General features: G+C 35.9%; 1 protein-coding gene across 2 annotated transcripts; it reads left to right on the forward strand.

The window, feature by feature from the left end:
• The first annotated feature begins 3,873 nt into the window (after positions 1-3,873).
• Positions 3,874-17,180, forward strand: DNAH14 (dynein axonemal heavy chain 14). Of its 2 annotated transcripts, none has more exons than XM_072035543.1 (9): positions 3,874-4,302; positions 6,197-6,364; positions 7,645-7,757; positions 8,870-9,042; positions 10,543-10,677; positions 12,067-12,197; positions 13,236-13,400; positions 15,425-15,537; positions 17,078-17,180. In XM_072035543.1, the coding sequence occupies exons 1-9, from the start codon at positions 4,252-4,254 to the stop codon at positions 17,148-17,150; spliced, it is 1,122 nt and encodes a 373-aa protein (XP_071891644.1). In that variant the 5' UTR covers positions 3,874-4,251; the 3' UTR covers positions 17,151-17,180. The 2 variants fall into 2 exon arrangements, with proteins under 2 accessions (XP_071891644.1, XP_071891643.1); XM_072035542.1 differs by having other exon boundaries at positions 3,879-4,302; positions 8,870-9,069.
• The last annotated feature ends 4,180 nt before the right edge of the window (positions 17,181-21,360 follow it).

Raw genomic sequence — 21,360 nt, forward strand, 5'->3', positions numbered from 1 at the left:
AACTGAGGGGGGATTCGTGAAAAATTGAGGAGAAGGCACTTTGCTAGGTAATAGGGAGAGAGTTGACTCTTGGTGGTTCTTTATAATTATATATTTTTCATGTATTTTTTCTACTCTTTATCTGTAAATATTGTTATCTGTGTTCAGCTGTCTAAGGATGGACTGTAATTAGTGTTGAAGGAGAGACTTCTTACTGGTTGCTTGGTATCTATAACATTAGCCCAAATGTAGTTTGGGACATGCAAGAGATGAAACTTAACAGAAAGGCATGCACAGTGCAGAAACCATGGTGGCTGTGCTGCGGCTGTGCAGAGCTCTTCTTCCCCATGTTAGACAAAGGTTGTGTCATGCTTAAAATAATGTGTGGTCTAATGGTCTTCTACTGACAGAATACAGATGATGCCCTAATATGATTACAGTTAATGGAAATATATCACAGTGCTTAGATATTCAGAGGATGAGGGGAGGTTGCTTGTTTAGTTTATTTTGTTTTGTTAAGATCAAAATGTCCTTTATGCCAAGTGAGTTTATGTGACATTTCCAAAGAAATCTCTTTAGTGAGACAGTTTCTTTTGGTATAGAATTAAAATCACTTTATTGGAACTAGTTGTACAGCTTTATCTATTTTATTTTTACTGGATGCACAATAGAAAATATCTTCCTTTAAACAAGTTATTACAATTAATCTAATAGTACATCATCATCATCACTGTTAATACCAAACTAATTCACGTTCCCTTAGATCCTTCCCTTTTCCTGTGGACGATCTACCTCAAAAGCAAAAATGTTTCCAATGCACTGTGAACACACAGTTTAGTCTAAAAATACAAACTTTATTCACGATGTTTGTCACCCGACACTATGGAGGACAGGCAGATAGGTATCCTATTAGGTATCCCTGGCAGACTGAGGACTGACCACAGAGTTGCGGTTATAATTAGAGGTTTGTTATTACATTTTTTTTTAAAAAGGAGATTAACAATCTACATAGTTTGTCATCTATAATTTCCAGCACTTTGCGTAGCTTAAGGTTGTGTAGAATTTCTGGAATTCTCAGTTAAACAGGCTTTTCAGTCACCTGGACTGATCCTCTGAGGATCAGGTCAAATTCTTATCAATCAGCACATGATAAAATCATAACCTAGACTCAGGTTATGTAAAAAAACATGAGTCATTCACTCAGTCCTCAGAGGAGGAAAATGGCAGTGGAGGCAATCTTGGCCACCAGACGTCATGGGTTTTGCTGTCCAGCAGCAGTTCCAGTTCAAGTCCCACTTAGGACTTGCTGCTGTGTGATTTTATAGACAGTGCTCCCCATGTTGCTACACTTCCCTGTTCCAGGACAGATGTCATCATCTCCTGGCAACCCAGCACCTGGATATTGATAATGGCAATGGGCTTAATCACCCTGTCAGTTGGTGCTCCCCATACCATCTTGGTGACTCAGCACTTGGATCTTGATAACACTACTGCCCTTTATCACCAGATAAAGGGACCAGAAAGGGGAAGAGAAAAGGTGGGAGGGCTATGCATTAACAGCCTGCTTACATCTTATGGATATTTGTTTTATTGTTGGTTATTCTAACCATACCATCAGGTATCAGGGGCAGGGAGTATCAGTCACAATGTCACTTTCAGCTTCCATCTTTCAGCTCAGAGGAACAAGAACATTGATGGGCGTGAATAATCAAAGGTAAGTGTCTTTCTCAGTTCAATATTTTTTCAACATTCTTGTAAAGAGAATGAGAACTCTGTGCATGTTTGTTTTTATGTATTAAATGAGTGATAGTTTTAATTATTATTTAATATTTCTATTTAAGAAAATGGCACACAGTCTGTCCAAAATCTCCCCTTGCTTCACCCTTGGATGCAACCTCAAAACTTGGTCTAAATTTGGTGGTGACTCTATGTTGAAATGTAAAATGAGGCACTATTGTGATCAGTGATGATCTCAATATAAATTGCTATAAAATTGATTCAGGAATTATAACACCGTATTGCAGTTGATATTTAGCTGGAGGGGGGAAAAATGGGATCAGGTGGAATATGTTAGCATTTTTGTCATTGTATCAGGACCCAAAAAGTCAGACAGTGCAGGTTCTGGAAAGATAATATTCAATAAATGTCAATCTCACAATTGATTGAAATAGCCTATAAAGTTTACAATAATTGAGGAACAAAGAAAGAAAAGAGGTAAGGAAAAGATGAAATTACAGGCATCTTTGTCTACTATTTTGTCCCTCTTCATAGATATATACAGGAACAACAACCAGTTCCATTGGATGTTCTGACCTGGACATCAGGTGCAGATCCAAATGTGGAAATATGACTCCCTAAAGGAAAAGTGGAAAGGACCTTACACTGTCTTGTTCCACACCCCCACTGCAATCAAAGTAAAAGGGATGAAATCATGGATTCATTACATCCACATAAAATCAGAGCCAGCAGAAGAGGAGAAACGAGACATACCATCACAAGAAGGCGCAGAGAGAGCTTTGTGGCAAGTTGAACCAACCAACTAAGGACTTGAAACTTGTGAATGTGACATGTAAGGAAATTAGACCAATACTGCTAACCACCCCTCAGCACACCACAATTAGTTTAACTCCAACCACAATTAGTTTAACTCCAACCCCAGCTGTAAAAAGAGGAAATCGACTCCAAAAATTTTAGTAATTGGACCAGATGTGGTCAAAATACAGCTCAGCTGCAATTGTTATACAAATCACTTGTGGTCTCTTAAATGAGTAGAACTGTTGATGCAGGTTAATGTTTCAGCAGTCAATTCAGAAGTCCATTCCGTTGCCTTGGTGTGACAATCATTACTGATTCACTAAGTCAGGCTTATTAGTATTAATGTGTCAAAAATCATATTTTATTTGGGCATTACTGTTTCAGATTAGCAAATAAAGGATTAGTCATCATTTAAATCTTTATGAAAGCCATATATGGTCAAATCAAATGGATGAGTTAGTTCTCAGCAGACTTTTATTTGCTTTTACAGACTTCCAATGGTGTCTGACAGCTCAAACTTTCTATCTTTCTATCTTTTCTATCTTTTCTATCTTTTGATTTCTTAAAATATACTTTGTTCTTTTAATTATGTAACAATTTTATGATTAATGAAATACAAGTGGAAAGATGTAATTTGTATACACTAAGAGCTCAGGAAAAAAGCAAACTGAAGTCTACTGAAGTACTAAAATATGAAAGATACCGGAGTTTTAAACTACTGAAGTACAAAATAGTTTTATCTTAAAAAAATTCAGCTTGGTGAGGGTGTAGTAACATCTGATTAGTTCACCTAAGTACTTGCATTACTCACGTCTTCTTGAACATCCCACAGCTTGAAGCATCTCCCCATGACACAGAGCCATACTAAGGAAACTGTCAATAGAAGTTAGTTGAGCCATTTACTGTTGGCTTTACTTGATATTACAGTGAGATGTTTTTTGGCCAAAAATTAACCTTGCCTGACCTCTTACAGGCTGGTTTTGAGTGTTGCATTGATCAACTTCTGGTCGGAGTTCTCAGAAGTGAAAAAAAACAACCCATGATCATTGCACAAATCTCTCTGGACATAGACACATTTGCTGCTTACAACTCTCTCCCTTCCATCTCTAAAACAACTCACATCAAGCCTGAAAGCAGGAGAAATAGTGTGCTGTATGTGGAAATCCAAAAGTTAGTGTGAACTTATCAAACAAAATCAGAACAACGTAAAAACAATCTGGTCAAACCCTTCTTTTCTCACAGAGTATATTACAAGCTTGTGATAAATAAGCTTTTGAATATAACCATTTATAGACTACTAAAGAGCGAGCATCCTAAAGTAGAGGTATAATCACAGCAGGTAGGTTGTGATCTGGGTGGTGACTGCCTCATGCAAGCAGAGTGCAAGGGGAAAAACCACAGCTGTGACTTTTTCACTGTTGGGAAGTTCAAGCGAGTCACTGAAAAGCTTATTATCAAAAAAAAAAGAAAAGAAAAAAAAAGCAATGACAACACCAACTTACACACACTCTCACACACATGTAAATACACAACACACAGGTTTACAACTGATAGCTTAATGCAGTTGACATCTAGGATGTGGATATCGGGGCTGGACAAGCCAAGGGGCAGCTGACCCGTGAGCCCACAGGCCAGAGCCTACAGTGGCAGCCTAACGGCCCTCCAGGCCCCAACGATCCCCCAACGGGCAGGAAGGGACACCAGGGGCTTGGGGCTGCGGCTGCTCCAAGAACCCCCATGGACCTGGCCCATCCCACCCATCTGCCCATGGTCAGACCTGACGGCCAGGTTGGTGGTCACAGGGATTGTGAGCAGGGCCAAGGTGTCTCCTTGAGGCAGATGGGCTGCATGGAGGGGTTTTGTGATACATAAATTACCAGCTGAACAAAAAGCTGCTGAAGGTTACTAAATCTCTACAACTTCGTGTTTAAGTGGGGTCTATGGGCCAGCTGTTGGATGGATTGCTGTGAGGGTGTCCTAATGCTCAAGTGCTAAGGGAGATGATAACACTGATATATCTTGGATATCTTTTCTTTCCTTATCACGGCACCAAACATGCAGGTTTTCATTTAACTTACGCCTAAATTTTGACATGCTTGGATACTAAGGTGTCCACAGTACAAATAGGGACTCTAACAAATCCTGTGTTTTTCTATGTTTTTTTTTTTGAAGCAGATATGCATTTTAGTAGTTTCTGAACATTTGTTGCTGACAGTTGAAAAGATCACACATTTGGATTGAACATCAGCTGGATTTCAAGTACTTATATTGCTTGATCAGTTGAGTCCTTAATAAATTATTAACTCTATATTTTGACTAATGAATTTTAATCCCTGTGACAGAACAGAAGGTAGATTTTGATTTTGTTTCTGTTGAAGAAACACAAACGGTGTTTTCAGTCTTCTTCAGTTTTCTTTCTTTATTAGCTCTTCCATCTTATTATACTTTAAAAATTAAGGAAAAGAGTGAAATCAGTGGGTCATAGTTCTCTCTTTGTTTTCCCCATTGATGTTACACCTCAAGACTAGAGGAGGAGCTGGGAGGTGTTTCTGGAAGGGATCCATCCAGACCCCTAACAGGAGACTCCTAGAAGAGATGTGAGATATTGCTGCTAGGGGTAGTGATTACTTAAGCATAGCTATTGGTAGTATGGCTGCTTCAGTATCAGTCTTTTTGGATCTATCTGTAATGGGTAAAGAGTTTACCACTACTCAGTGGGAGCTCTCCACTTCCACGGCTGAGATAATTTTGCCTGTGAACTGTACTGACCGACTCTGGTGCACAGTTAGTTCTTGCATTGGTTTGAAACATCTGTTCTGCACTAAATTTATTGAGGAACATAAATGTGATTTCTGAAAGTTTATTGATTGTGGGGATACTAGCTACTATCTGAAGGATACTAAGTGGTAAGAAAACCTCAGAACTTTGTATTCTTGGGGTGTGAATGGTTGTCCTGGGTCTAGTAAGGAGCAGTTTGGATAGGTCATGGCCATAATTTGTTTGCAGCTATCCTCAGCAACTAATTCTCAGGTCACAGCACCTCCGTGTCGAAAATGCTTTAGACTGTTAGAAACTTAGCTTATAAAGTAATACCACAAGAAACAGCAAAGTGCCACTTCTCACCACTAGTTGATTTTATATCATTGAAAAAAAATAGTTACCAAATGTTCAAAAATAGATTAAACTTCCACATTAATATTAGACCAGTATTAGTAAACATCTTCAGCACATGCTTTACTACCTTGCATGTGGTCATTAATTCAGTGAGCATATTGACTTGCTGCTACTGTGGATAGAGCTAGATCTAGAGAAGATTGTGTGGTTTCAGAAGAGATCTCTGCCACTGGGACAAGACAAGTCCTCCTTCTGCCCATTTCCTAGTTTTAAGATCCACTAAGTGACTGAGCCATGATGCATGGGGTGAAGGGTGTATCCCAGAGAAACTGGAGAAGAAATTGAGTTAAAGTGATCATCTGAGCTTGCAGCCTCTTAAAACTAAGTTCTAAGGTAATTGTTTTTAATGTGAACTTTCAATTCCAACACTGCAGAAGTAAATATCCGCACACCACCTGATTTCTAAGGTGCCTGCAGATCTTCTCAAGTGTGAAATTCACTCTGAGGACACAGTGGGGAAACAGTCATTACTGCAAATTTAGTTTATTTGATGTAATTTTGCTGTTAGGATGAAGGATGCCAAACCCAGATGGAAGGGCAAACCAAAACACTGAAAGAAAAATTAGTGTCTCGTCTCCGGTTTGAACCAGAGAGGACAGAGGTGCTGCTTATGGTAAAAGGCAGGTATAGCGTGTGTGAACCAGCTGGTAGAAGTAAGGAAGACAGCAGTGAGCAGGTAAGAATGGCTGTTTGCAGCAGTGTTAATATTAAATCAATTTCTATAAAACCGATTTTGTTTTCTAATGCACTTTGGGGGATATTGTGGTTTGTTTTTTTTTTCAAGACTGAAAAAAGTGAGTAGTCAGATATCCTTTGCATGGATAACCTTGTTACATATATAAGGTAGTCCTAGATTTACAATATTTTGACGTACAGCTTTTTTTTTTTTTTTTTTAATCTGGCTTTTGCCTGGGAAAATGTTATATAAAAACATGTTGATTACATGTTTAATACCTGTGAAGTCACAGGAGTGAATGTCTTCCTCCTAGGAGCTTTGTATGTAAAACTTCAGACTGTCATTTATTGTGAGGCCTTTTCCTGGAGGGAGGATTTGGTATTCAGTAACCATTAAAATGTGGGGATATGGCAGAAAAGTGTTTTTTTGTTTTGTTTTGTTTTTCCTTAAAAACAATTCTATAAATGTTGGTATAATCTGAATTTGTTCATAACTCACTACCCTCTGTCTTTCCAAAGTGGAGTTCAGAGGAAGGCTTTACATTACCAAATTACTGTTACCAAATATGCTACAGTAGTCACCATTTAAAATAACTTCTCTCTGCAGTAAGCTGTAGCTCTCAAATTTGAAGCAGAGGCATTATGTTCTGTCTTATTTTATACTTTTATCTTTCTTATGCATTTTAAACTCTTTATTGTATTCATTCCTATGAGGTAGAAATGTTCTATTGTATGGTGATAATTGGAATAACCAAATTCAGTCCTCTATGGTTTTTATATGTGAACCTACTACTACTTCATCTATAAATCCAACTAAATGAATCTAATTTCCATGATTAATGGAAGTCTGTTCATTTAGTTAGCGTTTGCCTCAAGTATCCTGCAAAACAACGATTCATCGTTCTAAATTTAAAATTTCTTTTTCTGAAGGTTTTAACTATTTCAGGCTTAGGTTGATGGAAACGGGATTATAAAAACGATGTTACAGTCCATATGAAAATACTATACATTTGTTTTAGTGCTCTGAGCACCATTATTTTTAAGTCTTTTATCAAGATTCTTTTCTATAAGTAAATTTTCATGCACATAAAATGTTGTATAATTAAAGTCGGAAATATTCTGTAATGAAAGCTAAGTTCAGCTATCAGGTGGTGCTTTTGGAAATATTCTTCATGGTTTTTAGATACATTTATTCTCTGGCTTTTTTTTTTTTTTTTTTTTTAAGTAAAACATGTGATCTCCCCCTCTATAATTATTAAAATTAATGCCCTTCGTTCCCAGTCATCTTCACTAAAGAAGAAATACTCCATTCTTCGCACAGCAGTTTACAGACCAAGCACAGAAAAGAGAAATGAAGCAGAAATAAAAGAGGAAGGCATGTGCTTTGGTAAAATGTAGGTAAAAATATTTTTCTTCATGATAATTTTTTGTTTTTTGCTAGTTAAAACTTGATACTGCACTGGACTTCTACCAAATTATTTGACTCTTTCCCTGTGAATTCTGTGAAACCTGTTAACACTTCAGCACAAACTTTGTAATTTTGGCTGATTGCAATAGAGTGATTTTTTTTACATCAGTGAAAACATGGAGAAGTGCTAGCAAAGTCATTGTAAAAGGAACACAGTCTAGTAACATACTATTTTTAATTCTGGTAAAATGGGGTAATTATATGCTACAGGAACCTGTGCAAATGTATTCCTATGTACAGCGTTACTGTCACCTGCAAAAAAAATACAAAAATATGAGTATATTTCAGATTTAATTAAAATTTAAAAATTAAAAATGAACTGCAGCTATTGACGAGGTTTTGTTTAATGGAACCTCAGTTTTCCTCAGTCCCAATGCAGGCAGAAGGGTATCTGTCCCAGCTGTTGGGAAGTAACTGACCAGTAAGGAACTACATTCTGGCTAGTATTGCCAGCTGCAATGCATGCTGCTTATTGTCTCATTCAATTAATAGGTGATGTGGGAGAATGCTGAGAGGAGTCCAAGCATGGGAACTGAAGCTGGAAGTATTTCTGGTGAGGGATTAGGGAGTATTAAAACACAGATTAGGAAATGCCTTGTCTTCATTAGTTTCAGTGCTCACAGTACAACCTTATATTTGTCTAATTTGCCCACATCAAATTTTAAGCTTTGTACATCTGTACAGTGTGGACAAAGACTTGTACCAAACCACTGTTGGTTGTGCAAGTAAGCAGGTGACCTGCTAGGCTGCTTCCTTCAGACTAGGATATGTCTTGGACATTATTACTGATGTTTTTGTTCTCATTTGCAAGATGCTGACTGAGAGTTTTAAGGAAGAAATCTCTTGGCATTTATATGGCCCACTTCCACTCTTCAAAACACCAGAGGCTTTAAAAAAGAAGCAGAAACTGGCTGCACCATCCAGCTCAGTGCTGTCCACCTCTCCACTCCTTTTCTAGATATTCCTGAAAATGTTCTGTAAGGAATTTTTCTCAGCTGGAATTCCTTCAGATTTTTTCCTACAATTGTTTGATTTTAGACACCCAGGAAAACATCAAGAAGAAAGAGAATTATCTGCTTGTGAGCCTACGGTAGTATCTGAGCACGAGACAATGAAGCTAAAGAGGAATATAACAGAAGTGGCATCCTTAATGTCAAAAAATGAGAATTGGGAAACAAGTTCCGTTTGCAAAGCAGTTCAGCAAGTCTTCGGTACGTCACCTTCTTCCGCTGTATATGGTAAAGTACTTAAAAATGATGGAAAAGTACTTAAAGTACATTTAAAGTACTCAAAGTACTTAAAATGATGGAAAGTGGAGTAATAAAAAATATGATGTTCTTTCCTCATCGCTGTGAATCCACAGGAAGAAACCTGCATAACTTCACTTTTATTTATTTATTTTTTAATGAATTAGTGGAGATGCAACAATGACTTTAAGTCAGTGTGCCAACTGCAAAGTACGTAAGAATATATGTATATTGTACTTTTTAAAAGTTACAGTTATCTATTCTATGCTTCTTCTCGGAGTAGATTTATCTGTTCAAAGTTTTTTTAAGTGAAAAGACTGTGTAATGGGTACTTTTTAAAAAATTATGGTGTGAGATCAACTCTCTGAAATACAAAATCAAAGTCTGATGTATGGGGAAATAAAACTGCACACACACTTGCAGTTTGAAAGTTATTGCAAGCTTCAGACTGATTTTAGTGGGTTTCGAGCAACTCTGCAAGCTGGAGTTCTCTTTCCTCATTAATTTTTGCACTATGCTTTGTGTAAAAATTGAAGAAAGGATTTTTAATCTGAGGACCTTCTTTCCAAAAAGTGGCTGGACACCTCCCTGATGGTGGGAAGTAGTGAATGAATTCCTCTTTTTGCTTTGCTTGCACCTGCAGTTTTTGATTTTCCTACTAATTAACTAATTTTCCCTATTACTACCATCCCTGAGTCTTCTCACATTTCTCCCATTTTCTCCTCAGCCTGCAGGGGAAGGACAATGCACCCCAAGGGTTTAGCTTGATACATATCACTAATTATTTCTTACATGATTTGCTGAGCAGGAGTCCTAAAGGAAATCTTAATTGATTACTCCTGTATGAAGTAGGGAAAGAAGGAACATAATACTTGGAGGTCTGAACCTGCTTTATTAAAATTAAATGGTAAACTGACATGTAAATGTGATATAAGAGGAATGCAAAAGGAATGCTAAATATTTTTTATTTTTTTTTCCCCCAGAGAATCACAGAATCAAAGAATGTCTGAGGTTGTAAAGAACCTCTGTAGGTCATCTGGTCAAACCTCCCTGTTCATGCAGGACCACCAAATGGATTAAATAGATAAAATTTCAGAATGGATAAAAAGGTTTTCTAGTAATGAACAAGGATAATAATCCCTTGCTGTAAAACAAATGACAAAAATGAATATTAGTCTCTAAATCTCATGGAATACACAGGAAATAAGTGTTACATTTATTATGCAACCATTCTGAAGTACGTGATGCCAATTTGTACAATTTTTAATGTATTGTCAACAACAAGTAATAGTATCTTGTGTGTGTTTGTGTGTGCATGCCTCTAAAATCATCAGAATGCATTTTTGAGAAGTAGAAGTTACAGAAATGTAAACCTATAGAAGTTCAACTTGAATTAGAAAATGATTGTGCATAGTGATCTGCTTTAAATGAGTAATATTTTCCTTTTTAATGTTTTGGTTGTAGATAGTAGTAGAAGGACTGAAATGCAAATGCCTGTGTTTGAACCGAGTTGTCATAAAAATATTTGTGAGCAACCAAAAGCTGAAGGATCTCCTAAAAAGCCCATGAAAGCAAAAGTTTATTCATATGATAAAACAGGTAGGTAGTCGTAGCACCATAGGGAAGACTGTGTTCTTAGTTATACATCTACAGCTATTTGTGTCAGATTTACAATGATATTATACTACTCAGCTGCTACTCTTTTTCTTCATCCCTCCCCTGCTTTAGAGTAAGAGTACATGTTAGGGAAATGCTGACAACTTTATCTTCCATATTCACCTTATGATGGTTTGTTTTTTAATACCTGTCTCATACCAAAATTTACTTTCATACATAATTTGAATAATTGTTTTAAAGTTGTTTGTATTTTATAGTTAGCTACAATTCCTTTTTCTTTTAAATAGTTTCTTAAACAGTAGGTATGTTTTCCTTCTTATCTTCCAGGATTAGTGTGGGGAAAAATAGATTTTGACCATCATTTCTTCATTAAAAATATCTGTGGCTGAGCATGAAAACTGGGAGGGACTCCTATCATAATTGGATTCTGATTTCTTCCTTCCTTCCTTCCTTCCTTCCTTCCTTCCTTCCTTCCTTCCTTCCTTCCTTCCTTCCTTCCTTCCTTCCTTCCTTCTTTCCTTCTTTCCTTCTTTCTTTCCTTCTTTCCTTCTTTCTTTCCTTCTTTCCTTCTTTCCTTCTTTCCTTCTTTCTTCTCTTTCTCTTTCTCTTTCTCTTTCTCTTTCTCTTTCTCTTTCTCTTTCTCTTTCTCTTTCTCTTTCTCTTTCTCTTTCTCTTTCTCTTTCTCTTTCTCTTTCTTTTCCAAGTTTTTTTATTAATGAACTTCTTAATAGGGATTTAAAAGTATGGGAACATATTTTCAGTGTTTTCTAGGATTTCTCAAATTGTTTTCCATAACATTACTGAGTCTTTTGTTCAACTGGAGTGTTCTTCTCCTATGCAAGGTTAGATTGGTCTGGTTTCTAAATGAACACTGTTTTAATGGATTTTTTAAAAAATATTTTAAATATTACTATTAAAATTATTATTGCTATTCTTTTATTTTTCAACTTCCTTTTTGTTTACTTGAGAATTTTCCAGTCTTCTTTCTTATTTTTTTGGTCTCTAGCACTTGAGAAAGCCTTTGGGCAGTAATTTATTTTTTTTTTTCTAGTGAGTACTTTGAATTTTGCTATGTACATTACACCAACTGTCAGAGTAAAATCACTGGAAAATTAGATCACTTTTAAGTCAATTGAACCACTGTTCTTCAATTACAGCAAAATACATCTGGAATGTATGATGGTTCATTATTTTTGAGAAGGACTTTCTAATACATGTTTTCACCATCTTCCAACATAGTATAAATCCTCCTACACCAATTCTCCATACTTACAAAGGCTTATGCAATAAATCAAAAAAATTTATGTTTAAGGATGACAAAAAAAAATTCCAATAAAAATACGATTCTTTTTTCTTTTCTTGATGTACCAGAACCAATTGATGATGTTATAATGCATATTTTGAGACTTCGAGGCAAACTTGGCTGGCAAACGGTGTTACCATCGTGTGAATGTTTAGCTAGAGAGGCTGCTATGGCCAGACTTCAGAAATATGCACTTACGGTGATTTTCACTTTCCCTTCTCCACATCCTGTGTAGTTGAATATTCTAGAAATGACATTGGTTACAAATCTAAAATACTTATTTTCTGGAAGTTTTTGCCTCTGAAAACGATAGATTTTCCTTTAGAACATCTGGATGCATAGCAGTCACTGTAAATTAGCACTTACCCAGTGCTTCCCATAGCTGAGGTTTTCTAGAATTAAGCAGAATTGTGACCATTTCTGTCCTGATCAGACATACCAAGTACAAAGCTGGTATTCACTGTGATTACTGCTGGGCAGTCTAATCTTGATGGAGCCAAACAGGACACCTCCTGCATTTTCTTGCTCTTGGCGCATTCAAAGACAGACAGATAACTGGTTTCATTGTAATTTTGCATATACATTTTCATGACTTAAATAAATAAATAAAATGTTTCTTTCAGTATGCAAAATGTTGTGAAATATTGTGGATACACAATAAAAATAATATCTCTGTCATTTGACTTTTGATTTCATACATGGTTGCAAAATTTTTAAGAAACATTCCAGTTGTTCACAAAACTAAGATATCTTCCAGTAGTAATGAAGTATTTCCAAAATAACTAGATACCACCAGTATCTACAGTCCTAGATCTAAAAATCTGGAAACCGTTAGATATTTGTTACTTCATGGTGTTTTTTAAGCTTAACAATGCTTACCATAGTATTTATAGATGTAGAAAGATAATATGGAGAAATGTAACTACTGAAAAGTTTGTTGTTTGTATTAAAAAGTTGCAATAGGCTAATAGGGTTACATGAAACTTTTCTCAACAAGAAAGTAATATTTATTTGCTGTTGGTAGAACTAAAAAATAATTATTTAGAGTCGAGATAATAGAACTGAGGAACTTGATAATAAAATAATAGTTTTCTGGTCAATTCACTTTTTAAGCTTATTATTAGAAGATTCGGGTACTTTTAATATTTCTTCTCATGGTAAAATCTGTAGACATATAACTTGCAATCATGAAAAATAAATTATACATCTACATATAAATATTTTCTTCTTTTCACAGAGACCTTTATTGCTAAAAGATAGTGGGGAATATATATATGGTCTTCAAAGAAACAAGAACAATCTTCAAGTTCCCTACAACCCATATGATTTACAGGCTGTCTCTACAAATACAGCTATGCACAGTGAAGAATATTGGACTGTTACAGCTTCATTCGTGTCTAAGGTAGTATACTGTACAAAACACAGACAACATGAACTTGGAAATTTCCATAGGAAGAACAATTTGCTCTTCACTTATTATCATGTCCCATTCCCATTGCAATTATGTTACCTTCTTCACTAAAGAGTTTACCGGTCGCTTCTAAAGATGAGTCCCCTGCTGGCTTTGACCATAACAACTCAGCCTTTTGCTCAGGCATTTGTTTGGATCTTGAACTGTAGTGTACTATGTGTATCAGAAGACTTAAAGCTTATCTTTAAGTTTAACTTGAAGTTTAGCATCTTTGTAATCCACTAAATATCTGCATTTCCAGGCTTAACAATGCATATCAGGGAACAAACACGCAGCCTGTATTTCACAGAAGGGTGGAACAAATGCATAGCCTGTACTTCACAGAAGGGCATACCCTCTGCTGATGGTTGTATATGGAAATCTCTAATGTTCATGCCTTATCTTTGATTTTTGTGCTCTTTTATTCTTTATGTTGCAAATAGGCAAGATATCAGCGATTTAATGGTTATCCTTTCTTCCATCTTACCAATATTTCCTTTAAAAAAAATAATCCTAAAAACAACAAACAAGCAAACAAAAAGCAAACCTGGAACTTTGTTCTCTACCTCGGAATGAGCATCCATGGTTGGTTTAAACCTGTGTAAGGCTGCTGAGAGCCTGCCTCTAAGCCACCCTCTACATTGTTGGTTTCATGGTCAGTATGTTGATCATTTCACTCAGCTGAAAATGAAGTAAAATACTTTATATGTATTTTATTTTTTGTATTTATTTTATTGCCAGATTAATTTCCAGTCATACTGGAGAGCTAATTATATCACCAGAAGCACATACTACTGATATACCTAATAGAAGTACTAAAAACAGTACCTTTTAGGAATATGTGCATTATGTTTCATCAGTTCTTTAATGTTTTTGCAAAGACTGGATTTTTTCCTCAATTTTTGAATTCCTTGTTCTCCTTGGTATCAGTAAAGTTTAGCACTAGTATGACTTTTGCATGGAAGAAGTGATAATTGCAAAATTTGCATAATATACATAATTGAATTGTTGCCGGATGCTAAACTTTTTGTTGATACATGATTTGAATGTCAGACAGTTATAGGTATAGCTTAGAAACTGATGTAATTACTTAGGTTAAAATGGAGGAGATGTGTTTGCTACCAGTGGAGGTACTAAGCTTTTATAAAACCAGTTTGGAAGAAGAGTATAAATGTTGGAACCTAACTGGGAAAAATGGCTGCAACCTTGTTCCTTTGCCTTCAAGATGCCTGCACTAGTACATAAATTTCATAAATTTGAAATATGGTCTTGATTTAAATCCAAATTGAGTTGTTCCAAAAAGTCTATAATAAAAGATCTGTTGCTTGCTTTGTATAAACCACAGAATGATTCATTCAAAACAATTTGTTAGTGCTTAGCAGCTAATTTCTATCTCTTATACTCCTATAATGAAGTTATGTGCTCTGTAATGAAGATAATAAGGATTCATATTTAACTGGCATCTGTCCATTGCCAGTTTGCTGTATTCTTGACAGTCAGATTCTAATTCACATTTTGAAAATAAATTATGCTAATTTTCAATTTGGAATGTTTATATCCTTCCACACAGGAAAGAACATTCTCTTTGAACAATTAAAATCTATTTGCTTAAAATGTTATTAATTTGGGTATAAGATGTGGCTATTTGCTTAACATGTTATTAATTTGAATATAAGGTATGGCTTTCCTACCTGAAAGATATGGCAGAGGTTAAAGTAAAGGTATTTTGGAATTTGTTGCCAAAAAGTGGTATGATGAGCACCCACCAGGTGGACATGGCTTTTCACAGTGTATTGGAAATCTTTCCACAATGCTAATTCTATTTTACTCTTATTCAGTAATGGGTATTTTACCACCACTAAGGTATCAGTATTTACATTTTTGGTCTTTGATAGTAAGGATTCAGAAAACATTGAATTCTTTTAACAGACAGTTGTAAAATGTATCTGTTCTTTTTTTTTTTTTTTTTCCCCTAGTTTCCTGCAAATCAGAAATTAGGAGAAATGGAAGCAACATCAGTACCACAATGGCTGCGTGAAAGACATCTGTATTACAGGTTACTTAACTTGAATTTGTTTTCCAATTTCAGGTAAGGGAATAAGAAAAAAATAACTGAAGTCTACCAATTACAGTAATAATTTTCCCTGTCTTTGTATGATAAAATGCCACCTTAATATTGTGTTAATTCCTGCATTAGTATTTTCAAGAATTACAATATTTGAAGATTACTCAAAATCTTTTTGTTTTCCTATCTAAATCATTAAGAGAATCAGAAGTCGCCTCTCCTCTCCTCTCCTCTCCTCTCCTCTCCTCTCCTCTCCTCTCCTCTCCTCTCCTCTCCTCTCCTCTCCTCTCCTCTCCTCTCCTCTCCTCTCCTCTCCTCTCCTCTCCTCTCCTCTCCTCTCCTCTCCTCTCCTCTCCTCTCCTCTCCTCTCCTCTCCTCTCCTCTCCTCTCCTCTCCTCTCCTCTCCTCTCCTCTCCTCTCCTCTCCTCTCCTCTCCTCTCCTCTCCTCTCCTCTCCTCTCCTCTCCTCTCCTCTCCTCTCCTCTCCTCTCCTCTCCTCTCCTCTCCTCTCCTCTCCTCTCCTCTTCTCTTCTCTTCTCTTCTCTTCTCTTCTCTTCTCTTCTCTTCTCTCTTTTCTCCCCCCTTCTTTGTTTGCTTCTTTTTGATTATTCAACCTTAGAAAAAAGTATGAATATCTCTAGTAACATCTTCATACACACTATATTTTAAGAGGTGAACTAATTCTGTCATTCTTCTCTCTCACATTATATAGAGTGTATGAAAAACCAAGTACCGTTCACCTTATATAGAATGCGTTAAAGCAAATTATATAGTGTGAAGTAGAGTAAAATATTTAGTGGTAAAGTAGTCAAATTCTTCTGGTTGGCTGTTATGGAAACTTATAAAAAAACATGGCAACTTAAGTTTAACTTCTTGCAAAACTAATATTAAATATTCACTTCTTACATGTTTGTCTCAATATTTTACCTTTATTTTATTTATATGGGATATATTGTTTCTGATTTAATTTTGGCTTTCATCTAGACAATTCAGTGATTCAGTTTTGTTTGTTTTGTTTGACTCTGCATCTTATATAGGATTTGTGTGAAGTTTTTTTGTGTATGCAACAATCACTGCAATGACAGCATCACAAATTTCACACCTGTTTTGAAACTGCCTTTTATGTTTGTGTCACATTTGACATTTAAAAATTAATGAAAGTAGTCATGGCAGTCATCGTTTCATTACATATATATCAACTGGCAAATTAAGGATTGCTACAATGGGAATATTTAGAAGACTGAGAAGAAGATTTAAAACCTGTCCACCAAAGGAAGCTGAAACTATAGTGAATATGTCCTGCCTCTTCACCTACCATAAGCCAAATGGGGATCCTGCCCATTTACTAAATGTTCTGTGTGTCTGGACACTTGCCCTCTCCTTCTGGGCTAGGTGCTGCAAGATTTTAATGTGTGCTTTCCCCACTAAAATCCCACAGGCTGCAGCAGGTTCATTGTCCTGTAGCTTGTCTCCCAACAACATAAGTACTGTTAATGAGCTGTAGTGACAGCAGGTGTGACAGTCAATTTCACATATAAATAAATAATTATTTTTCTTGCTTCTAGAATGAAGAAATTCTTTCTGCTCTGGAAAATCAATGCTAGAAGAAGTAAGACAAAAAAGAGCAAGTCAGTTTGAATGTGAAAATAAAGAATCTTCTGGTGTGCACTTGTGGAGAATAGTCAGACTTAGTGTCACTGATAAACACCACCCTTGTGCAAAGGGGGGAGCTGAGCAGCTTGATTTCACTTCTCTTGTACAAACTTTGTGGATGGAGGTCCACAAGCTGTGTGTGAGAGGTTGCCGAAGAAGGGAGTCATTTAGTGTTAGCATTAGTTAGACAAAGTGACAGAAAAGTTAGGAAAAGAAGAGCGAGGAGAGAAAAAAGAAATTGGAAAGCTAGAAGAGGCATTCGATGGGCTGTGCTCTTTCTCCTCCACCAAGACAGGGATGCCTTCATGATAAAATTCACCTACACTTTTTGGTGAGGAATACCCAGGATAGGCTTTTGCTAGCACTATTATCATTTATTAACTCCCTTTAACGTAACAACACTTCATCAATATATCTTATTTTCCTTAAATATTTTATGAGGCAACAAAGAATATTATAAAATGCTAGATAACCTGTTGTTAACGGCATCACAGACTCACTCTAATAAAATTTTAATGCGACTTTTATCTTGCTGTGAAGGAGCCTAGGATTTTAATACGGAAAAACCTGAGCTTCAATGTAATATTTGTACAAGTACAGTAGGGTCCTCATCCGTGATAGGGATTTTCAACTATAGATAGGATTAAAATAATTATTCTTTTTCTATTGTGAAATGAGAGTGGCTACACTGAATCAAGGCTGAACATGGAGTGAATAATGGAATTCAGTCTGTATATTAAAGTGAGTGAACAAAATCCTTTCACATTTCACCTTTTCCCATTAAAGCGTTCCTTACTGAAATACTGCTTTACTGTGAGGGTGACAGAGCACTGGAACAGGTTGCCCAGAAGGTCTATGGAGTTCCCTTCTCTGGAGATATTCAAAACCCGCCTGGATGTGATCCTGTGCAACATGCTCTAGGTGACCCTGCATAAATGATCTCCAGAGGTCCCTTCCAAAATCAACCATTCTGTGATTTTTCTAATTTGGTGATACTGTGACACTGGTGTGTAAATAATATTTGTATTGTATAGGTTAGATGATGAAAAAGACCTTATTAACTTTTCACAATAAATTTGTTTTCCCCTTTTTATGAAAATGTATCCTATATTCAGGATTATTCCTGCAGATCTTTAATTAGCCCTTGTGTTAGAAAGAGACTTCTAAGTGATTAGCATTGTGCTAAGAGAATATGGATTAGGATCTGTGAAAAGATTATGTCCATTCTATTCCGTTTGAACAGACAAACAGAAAAGGTATAGATTGTCAAGTAATTCTGTGTCAAATTTTAAAGTTACTGAAACAAGAAAGGTATTAGAGTAAGTACGGGGGTTAAAAGCATAAAATCTGAAAGCTGTCATTTATGAAATTAATCATTAAAACAATATATGATGAGTCAACTTCTGAAAAAGAAAAATCATTTATGCTTTGCATTAGTCAGAGATAAGTTTGTTAATTCATACATTAATGCTGACATGTAGCACTTTCCCTAAAAGAAGAATTTTTGTAGGTGGCAAGTTCATCAACATTCAGTTGGTGCACTTTAAATGACCTAACAATGGAATATTCTTAGATTTTTTTTTTTCAAAATCAGATTTGTACAATTCAAATGAGATGTCTTTAGAAACGTTTTTATATCCTGAAATCATACATCCTTAAGCAGTAACCTGTTTATTACCTAGAAAGTGGTCAACGCTCTCCAAACTTAAGCATTTGAGTGAATTTGTGAGTGAGCTAGTCCTATAAACAAAGATGGTGAAAGATTGTAGTCCCTGCAGAGTCCACACATTTGATGTGTTGAGTTTTTGATTTTGTTTTGTTCCTCTGTATATTGCTGCTTACATAAAAGTATTGGTCCTTCATATAGGTAGCCTAGAGCAGGCGACTTTTGCAAAAGGAAATCAGAAAAGGACTTCTAAAACTATGTTGGCTATTCAGCCTGTTTATGTAATGGGTTGTTGCTGTTCAAGGTTTCTGTTGATTTAGATCCTTACATGTTAAGAAAGGCAATTTAGAAGGGTTTGTTCTAATCCTTTATATTTCTTCAATGCAATGTTGAAGCAAAGCTCTTTGAAGATTATTCATGCAATAAATAACTTTGGTTATGCTGTTCAGTAAGGTAAAGTTCCAAATGTAGATAGTTAAACAAAAAGAATCATTAAGGTTGGAAGAGACCTTCAAGATCATCTGGTCCAACCATCACCCATATCACCCACTAAACCTTCCTTTCAGGCAGCTGTAGAGAGCAATGAGGTCTCCCCTGAGCCTCCTTTTCTCCAGACCAAACAACTCCAGTTCCCTCAGCTGCTCCTCACTGGCCTTGTGCTCCAGGCCCTTCACCACCTTCGTAGCCCTTCTCTGGACATAAGTTGCTTATTGGCTGTCTTTTCTGTTTTCTGTACAAAAGTGCTCACATTGCTTCATGCAGTTCAAACAACAAAACAAACCAAAAACAAAACAACAAAAAACACCAAAGAGTGGATATGTTTTGATGTAGAAACCATTAGGTTTCAGTACATGCATAATCATTTTGATTTAATATTTTTTCTTATAGTTGGTTTTAAGAAAAGAATGTGACAATAGGTTCATAGTACGTTTATAATAAACTATTAGGGACTTCTGGAAAAGCAGACATTATTCATTTATTTTGTTTGTGTCAATATATATTTAAATGCATACATTTTCTTTAGAATTTTTAGTAATTCTTCTTCCGGTCAGATTAAACCGTTTTCACAATATTGTCATCGATCAATCTTTACTCACCCGGCAGTTATCTCATAGTGACGTTTTCTGGAAGAGACAATGAAGAAGGGTGAAACATTACTTAAAATCATGATCTGTTTGGGTAATACTTCTTGTACTAGACCTATGATACCAAAACGATATATGAATCACAAGACTAAGAAATGTGACTTAAGTGGCAACTGTAGAAACTGTAGAAGAGTAATTTCAGAAAGTCTATATTTAAGCCTCAGAAGTGTGTGCACTATTATATAAAACAAAACTATGTCTGTCTGGAAAAGTTACCAGTATAATAACAAAACATTGGGGGGCACCATTGAGAGTTAAGTAATACTGAATATTTTTAGGCAGGATTTGAGATAGTTTAAAATGATTGTTCAGCATAACAAGTTGAATGTATGTAAGAAAATACGATTTTGTGCTCTTTGCAGTGGTATGTCTTTTTTCACAGCTGCAGTAATTTAGAGTGTTTAAGTAATTGCTTGAAATTGGGCTGCTTATTCCCTCTTATCTTACATATGACTGTGCCTGCTTTGAGAACACTGCAATTCCAAGTATGTTAAAGTAATTCTTTCTTCACCAAAATCCTAACGATTCTCAGTAAACAAGTGGTGTCAGTTAAGAGTTAGGCACTTTTATTGTACAGAATAAAACTCACAGTTTTTGTTCTTCCAATGTTAAATCTGCATGTGTTGAGTCCTCTGTTTCTTAGTAGCTCAATGTCACAAATATAATCCTACAGCACACAATTTATATCATTAATTTTAACATGGTTGCTAATGGTAAAATTGCAAATATCAAAATCAACAATACAAAAGGAAACATCTTCAGAAGATTTCAAGACCGTTCTAGATAGGTATGGAAATGAAAAGGAAGAAGTTGTAGGAACAGTTACTGAGAAATACACTATATGGGAAAAAAAAAAAAAAAAAAAGTCAGATGCTTTAACTATAAGGAAGACTGCTTTCTTTTTTTTTTTTTTTTTAAAGAGTCAGTTAATTTGACACATTTGTCTATGAATAATAAAATTGAAGAAGTTAATGCACATATCTTTGAACTGAGTAGGCTCATAGCTGGTAAGACCTAAACACTGATGGAGATAAATAAGAATATCTTTCATGATCATAGAATATCCTGAGTTGGAAGGGATCCACAAGGATCATTGAGTCCAACTCCTGGCTCCACACAGGACCATCTGAAAAACAAACCACATTTCTGAGAGTGCTATCCAAGTGCTTCTTGAACTCCAGCAGGCTTAGTGCTTCCCTCAGTCTCCCCTTATTCTCTTCTTCTCTAGGCTAAACAAGCCAAGTGAATTTAGCCATTCCTCATATGTCTTGCATTCTAGACCCTTCTCTGTCTTTGTAGCCCACCTTTGGATGCTCTAATAGTTTTGTGTCTTTTTTATATAGTTTGTGAAACCCCAAACTGTACAGAGTACTCAATGTGAGGC

Source organism: Anas platyrhynchos, chromosome 3, assembly GCF_047663525.1.
Source record: "Anas platyrhynchos isolate ZD024472 breed Pekin duck chromosome 3, IASCAAS_PekinDuck_T2T, whole genome shotgun sequence".
NCBI classification, from domain to species: Eukaryota; Metazoa; Chordata; class Aves; order Anseriformes; family Anatidae; genus Anas; species Anas platyrhynchos.